At 44.8% G+C, this 7,187-nt stretch overlaps 1 protein-coding gene across 1 annotated transcript; it reads right to left on the bottom strand.

The window, feature by feature from the left end:
* Window positions 1–415: 415 nt before the first annotated feature.
* LOC139370500 (T-complex protein 1 subunit delta-like) lies at window positions 416–6,974 on the bottom strand. The gene is made up of 13 exons (XM_071110020.1): window positions 6,636–6,974; window positions 6,098–6,150; window positions 5,904–5,993; window positions 5,578–5,686; window positions 5,083–5,347; window positions 4,219–4,351; window positions 3,881–4,020; window positions 3,519–3,615; window positions 3,305–3,415; window positions 2,284–2,414; window positions 1,330–1,564; window positions 803–916; window positions 416–589 (listed from the first exon to the last, which is right to left on the bottom strand). Exons 1-13 carry the CDS (start codon window positions 6,757–6,759, stop codon window positions 575–577), a joined length of 1,617 nt encoding a protein of 538 aa, XP_070966121.1. The 5' UTR covers window positions 6,760–6,974; the 3' UTR covers window positions 416–574.
* Window positions 6,975–7,187: the final 213 nt, after the last annotated feature.

Here is a 7,187-nt window from a genome sequence, read left to right as displayed (position 1 = left end):
CGGGCACCAACAATTTTTATGGGCCTAATCTTAGAATTGGACCCTATGACATCTCTCAAATTCAAGTTTTAGCAGTGGCTTTAAAATGCTCCCATAATTTCTCCCCCAGATTATTCATGCCAAAAACATGGCATTTAAATTGAAAAAATATATAGTCAACACTTTATTCCATTTCTAAATTGATAACTTTCAGGCATAAGTGTTTATAGGCATAAAATACATCATGACCCACAGATTGATTTATGTATTACAATGTAAAATGGTGATAACGGTCAACCCTGGTTTTGGTAGTTGACTGCCAACGCCACCTGTCGTTAACACGAGCCTGAGATTTAAAGATGAACTGCTCATCAGTGGGGTCAGTCCCTGAGGGAGCCCAAGGAAGAAGTACACAAAAAAACAAAGACAAGACATGGCGTGTCAAAAAAAACTGTTTTAATTAAATTACAGAATGCTTCAACTACAGAGGACTTCTGGACATACGGGTCTTTGCAAACAGCCAGTCCTATGATTCCTTGTGGCACAAGCATGTGCAGTAACACACTGCTACATTGACAAATCTTCTCATAACTCCTTATCGGGTGTTCACCTGCAAGTCAAGGGTAAAATATTATTACCATATAAAGGACAATTTAAGTGAAGGGGGGGCTTTCAATAATTACAGCACTGTGTGTTTTTTCTGCTGTTCTGTTCCATACTAAAAAAAAATCTATCATAATTTTAAAAAGGCATACAAGATATAATGCAGGTTGAATGAGATAGATCTGGTGGAGTGGCACCAGAGGGTGGTCTGGTCTCTTACCACGTCATCAATTTTAAGGATGCTGCGGACCGTCTCGGTGGCGAGGGTCAGAGCGCTGACAGACACCAGCAGAGGCTGCACCACCAGCTCCTCTAGAATGTTGGAGATACCGCCCTGAGAGAGGAATGGGGAGATCATTACCCCAGGGGTGTTTAACCAGATGTGAAACATTTCAAACGATGCAGATGTAATTAGAGGAGACGAGTCAAATCCCCATTCTACATGATAAACAATCCCATATCTGGTATGCAACTGCAGTAATGTAAATCGGAACGACACTCAAAAATGAAGGTTCTGTATCGAGCTGGTGAATGGCTGGGCCACAAGAGACTACAGTCTATGAATAGGCAAATAAGTTTACTGCGAGCACACCAGGACAATGAGGTGTTGTCAAGGCGTGCCTCTAGCCTCAGGAGTCACATTTGTTCGAAATCTGAAGGTTCTCAGGCTGCAACGTTGAACAAACTAAGGCAGGGTGAAAATAAGCATAAAACAAAACAGAATCCAGGAGTGTGGCAGGGCCGTACCTTGCGGACATTGATCCCGGCAGTCTTCTCGCCTTGGGCGTGCCTATTGCGGAGCTCTGTGACAGTGGAGATTGGGTTGAGGCCAGCGTTCTCGGCCAGTGTGGACGGAACAACCTCCAGAGCGTCTGCGTAGGCCCTCACGCAGTACGCTTCCATGCCTGGCAGCGTGCGGGAGTACTCAGCCAGACGCAAGGCCAACTCGATCTCAGGGGCGCCGCCACCGGCAATCAGAGCCCTGGGAGGGAGAGAAAGTCAAGGTATAGAGATTAAACAAAAGTGCCCCCCCCCATTCTGATAAACTGGTGAAAGCAAATAGGCCACGATAAGTGGTTGGTATAGTCGGAGTCGATCGTTTTTGGTTTATTGTCAAAGCTTGAGGCTATAGCGCTAACATATACTACATTTTCAGATCAGATTGAATGAAGGATATGGGGATGAGATGAACCCCACTGATAGAAGTTAACCAAACAAGGAATTTAATGAATGCATAGAAAATGGTTATTAGCAAATGACTAAGCTGGTATATACTTTGGTGCCCACTTCTCTCTTTCGTCTGTAATAAAAAGAAATTAGACCTGACCAAACTGGATGATATCAAAACAGAAATATCTATGGTTGGTTTCAAGATCTATTGGGATCGAACAAGATCTGTTAAACTCTTTAAAAAAGGTGCACATCCGTCACAGCTATTTTTAGGCGTAGTTGCAGTCTTTCAGAGGAGTATGTTCCTCTCAACAGGTCCAGAGCCAGGGGTGAAGCCACTGACCCAGGTTGAAGAGAGGGTTTCTCTGTCCCCCGGAAATGGCCACTTGTGACATGGACAGCCACGAGTGGGCAAAGCTTGAAGGGACTGGTGCTTACTTTTCTATGTAATAATTCCACATACGTCACTGCATGCATCTACAGAGGCAAGTGTTGCTCAGACAGCAGACCAGAGCGGCTGCAGTAACGCACCTCTTCTTCACCAGGCAGCGGATGACACACAGAGCGTCGTGGATGGAGCGCTCCGCCTCCTCGATCACCAGCTTGTTGGAGCCGCGCACCACGATGCTCACCGTCTTACCGGGGTTGGTGCAGCCTGTGATCTATGGAGAGGAAGAGGCCAGAGAGAAACAGCATGAATTCACTTTCAATTGGAAATTGAAACCAGACGCATGCCAAAGTTATTATGCAACATGCCGACCAGACCAGGACACGCAGGTTGAACTATCAAAACAAACTCTGAACCAACTATATTCATTCGGGGACAGGTCAAAAAGCATTAAACAATTGTCAATTTAGCTAACATGTCCTGGGATAAACATTTGGTTGTAATTTATCTGAAATGCACAAGGTCCTCTACTCCGACAATTAATATACAGATAAAAGTGTAAACAGAGTTGGTTTCTAGTAATCTCTCCTCCTTCAGGCTTCTTCTTTGGACTTTGTGGCAGTTAGCAACCAACTTTAGCTGCATTACCACCACTAACTGGACTGGAGTGTGGACCTCAGTTCATCTTTGTCACCCACGTGGGTATATACCCCTATAAACCAATGAGAAAGGAGAGGTGGGACTTGCAGGGTCTCAAATAGAAAAAAGTTATATTTTAGCGCAAGCATTGTGAGTGCAATGACTGACTAGCATGTGCGTGAGCGTTGCAAAATACATTTACATACGACGCGAGGGGTGTGGTCAGCATGTTAGAATAAGCTTTTCTAAAACATTCAATTGTTATTACATTGAACATTTTGAGCAAATCATTTACATTTTCATTCAAGGTTGGAACACACTTAGTGACCATTTTAGGGATTGCATGTAGCCTGTTTGATGACCATTTAGTTCCAAGGGTATTATCATTAGGATAAAACGTGGGTATTTTGACACAAGTCTTTCTTCCACATGCATAGTTGTGATGGAAGCATGAAAGCAGTCACGTATCCAAGCCTGGGAGATTACTTGAACCAAACTGCGATTAGTTTAAGTGAATTTGCATACCTTGACTAGCTTGCCAGAGCCATCCAGGCTGACCTCCTCTGCCAGCTCGGCGGTGCCCATCATCTCAGGAAGGAACTGATCAATGTGGGCGATGGGCTTGGTGCCGATAGTCTGTAGGTGTGCAAGGTTAGCTCAGCATCAGTCAGCCAGCATTTGGCTGTTACAGAACATGAACAACAAAGTAAAAGCCAATCGAACATTATTTTTGTTTTACCTTGCAGATGAACTCAATGTCCTCCCTCTCGATCTCTTTGACCACCATGATCTTCATCTTGTTCAGGAAGTGGAGGGCCAGATCACTCAGAGCATCTCTGAAAAAAGTAGGGTCTACTTTTTAACCATGTCTACATCCGCACATCATCCAGTGATCGAATCAACAGAGAAGCAGACAGAGGTCCACCTACGGGAAGAGTCTAACATACAGTGGAACACCTAGCAATTATACTAATGCTTGCCCTTCTATTGAATACATTTCTAGATATTGTGAGTGATTGGACAAAGTGAATTGATTACATTACAGTGACGTGAAATAATGACACGACAGTGATAATGTGACAGTAATGCATCAGGTGTTACCTGAGGATGGACTTCTGGATGAGCAGGACGTTGCAGCCCGCCTTCTTGATCTGTTTGACGAGGTTGAGGATGTAGGCGCGCTCCTCGCGCAGCACGCGGTCCATCTGGGCATAGTCTGACACTACTATCTGGTTGTCCATCTGGATATAACACGCGAGAGGGACCAAAAAAAAAAAAAAGTACATTGAGATGGAACAAAACAATTAAGAAAATTAGAAGATTGAGGGGTGATAAAAAGGTAACATAAAATACTTGTCGTAATCCATAACGTCAAGGACATTGACTGACAAACATGGAAGCCAATTTCAACGAGACAGTCAGTGATTGGGATGACTTACGTCGGTTTTGGGCGGGGACAAGCAGAACTGGATGAGGGCGATCTTGGCCTTCTCCACACGGGACACGCCGGAGTTGACCACCTTCTGGGTCAACACTAAGCCATCCACCAGCTCACAGTCATCAATGGTCCCACTGCAGAGAAACACCCAGGACATTATTATGGGTGGAACATCTGTCTAAGGGCAGCAGTGTCTACCTGGCTGAGTAATTAACAAGAAAGCATGACAAAATAATTTGCGTTGTCGATTGAGATCAGTGGATTGTGTGTCTATTCATACATACACAAGCCATTGATAAACACTCAAGTAGGACATCAGTGTGGTTGTGTTGCTGATTACACAACTATGTTTTTGATGTGATAGATTGTCAGAAGGTGACTGGCAGGGAAAGCAAAGTGGAGCCATTCTGCTAATTGACCGCCTGAGATTGATCTGGCACATCAGACATGTCCACGTCCCCACAGAGAGAGAACTGGGGAGTGAAAATGTGCCTAGCCAAACTGAAATTAACTGTTGGAAGCTGTCAGAAGCTTCAGGGAAGGGATGGTAACGGTATGACACTGATAATACATTAGTAACCCATGGTATACTGCTGGATCATGTTTTCATTAGGCACTAAATGGCAGAAAAGGAACTGCATAAGGGGAGGGACTACCTGGACTTTATCAATAAGAAAAGCAAATTTTCCATTGCTAAACATATTAACATTTCCTGTTGCGTGCCCTAATGAACATGACCCAGAAGTCAATCCTGTTTGTAATCCTAACATTTACATTTTGGTCATTTAGCAGACGCCCTTATCCAGAGCAATTTACAGTAGTGAGTGCATAATCTGGAGCCACCACCCTTCCCCTCCCTCCTCACCCCAGCTTCTTGACAATGTGGATATCGTGCAGGTCCACGCCGGTGGCGGTGGCCGGGTCGATGACGCGCATCACGGCGTCCACGCTCATGGGCGCTAGCAGGCTGGAGTACTGCGACACCACCTTGGAGCACAGAGAGGTGGTGGCACTGTTCAGCAGTGTCTCGCGGTCGCTCAGGAGCACCGGCTGGCTCATGCCCGTCAGCACCTCCACGCCCTTATCCACCGCCTTCTGGAACGACTCAGAGATTGTGGTGGGGTGGATTCCTGGTGGAGAAGGAGAGGACCGGCAGTTTGTATTAAAGCTTTCGGATGCAGGGACTCCGTTAGATTAGAACTGATTCTGGTCTAGGAGTTTATAGTGTAAACCAGTTGTCACCAAGCCTGGTCCTGGGAGAGCATCAAGGGTGCTGTTCAGGCTTTTGCCACAGCCTGGCATAAACAATATTATTTATTTGTCCTTTTAATAACTATTCCATTGGTTCCTCATCATTTACCCTTCTGAAGCAACTTGGCGCATGCGTCAAGCAGGGCACCAGCAATCACCACCACTGAAGTTGTGCCGTCGCCAGCCTCAATATCCTGGGCTTTGGACAGCTCCACCATCTGAAAGACAAACATAGCTTCAGACTCCTGATATTGGTGATCTTTCAAAGGGACATAGACGCTAGAAAGGAAAATTTGAATTATCACTCAAAATGACAGTGCCTTGCCAGATGTTAGAGCAGTAATTTAGCATTTCAACAAAAAATGCCACAACAATTGTTGATGACAGTGCAGAAACTTGGGAACATATCCCCAGAGCCCTTATCTTCAACCTTACCATCTTGGCTGCAGGGTGCAGCACCTGCATTTGTTTCAGGATGGTGGCCCCGTCGTTGGTGATGGTCACATCACCCTTCCCATCCTGAATCTGAAAGAATCAATTCCTCTTTAAGTTACAAACAAAATGACCAAACCTTGAGAGATGGTGAAGAGAAGTCAAGAGTGCCGATGTAAATAACTACATTTAATTACCATTTTGTCCATGCCCTTAGGGCCAAGGCTGGTTCTGATGCATTCAGCGACAGCTGTCAAAACAAAACAAATCTGTTACTTCCACAAAGGGGACACTCCTCTAGCACTAGGATATGGACAATGATTACTGCTTGACTACTGAGGGGGACAAGACGACTCCAACATACTCCATTGGTTAAAGAGTACATAAATGGATGCTCATGACATCAGGACAGTTGATTTTGTCAATTGTTGGTCCTAACAAAGCTAGGGTACAATAATGATCTGGTCACTGTTGCTAGTTAGCTAGATTGCGCACTAATGCCAATGTTCTTTAGAACCTTCATGCATCCTTCATGATTTGCTCTGTAACAGATTCTAGCTTGCTAACTGGGTACCAACTTGTGGCTAACGGTGGCCCTGCCCAGATTGAGCCAGCAGTAGCATCCATTCATTCGCAAAGGGAGTGTCGCAGCAGCCGTCTGGGGCAAACACAGGCGTCAGGGGTAGGTATTTATTTGTCCAACAATGAAATACGAATACTGTATTTGTAGTTTACCCTTTCCTGCGGAGATGTTACTAAAACGAATCTGCGCTGGCTTGTCACGGTCCACATATGCCCCTCGTCCTTTGTTTTTCATCCCACCACTTGGCATCTTCGGTCCAGCCATTGCTTCAGGCATCCTTACTTATTTTCTTCGGAATATGTTACTAAAATACTTTTGATGGGGACAGATGTAACCAAAAACACAGAAAGGGCTGCTTGACTTCAGATGGGTCCAGATTCGAATTTATCTCTCGTTCCTTCCAGAAGCTTCCAGAGCCACCGATTACGACCCTAGTAGAAAAAGGACCCTCCTGTCAACTTCGAAGGCGCCTTGATATGACGTGTTTAGCTGTCTGATAATTTGCCATGCGGGTTTATATGTGGGATGAGACTAGGCTAGTAGAGCACTGTGCGCATCAAACTATTTTTTGGGGGGTACATTTTAACGAATTAATATGTATATACAGTCATGTAAATGTACTGATAGAGATATTGTATACAATTAAGGGACCTGTGGTGTTGATCAAAATGATTAAATCCATCCTCATCAACAGATGAATCTAT

This window comes from Oncorhynchus clarkii, chromosome 17 (genome assembly GCF_045791955.1).
Source record: "Oncorhynchus clarkii lewisi isolate Uvic-CL-2024 chromosome 17, UVic_Ocla_1.0, whole genome shotgun sequence".
NCBI classification, from domain to species: domain Eukaryota; kingdom Metazoa; phylum Chordata; class Actinopteri; order Salmoniformes; family Salmonidae; genus Oncorhynchus; species Oncorhynchus clarkii.
The sequence above is the reverse complement of the archived record's forward strand: the minus strand, read 5'-3'. Positions and strand labels throughout refer to the sequence as shown.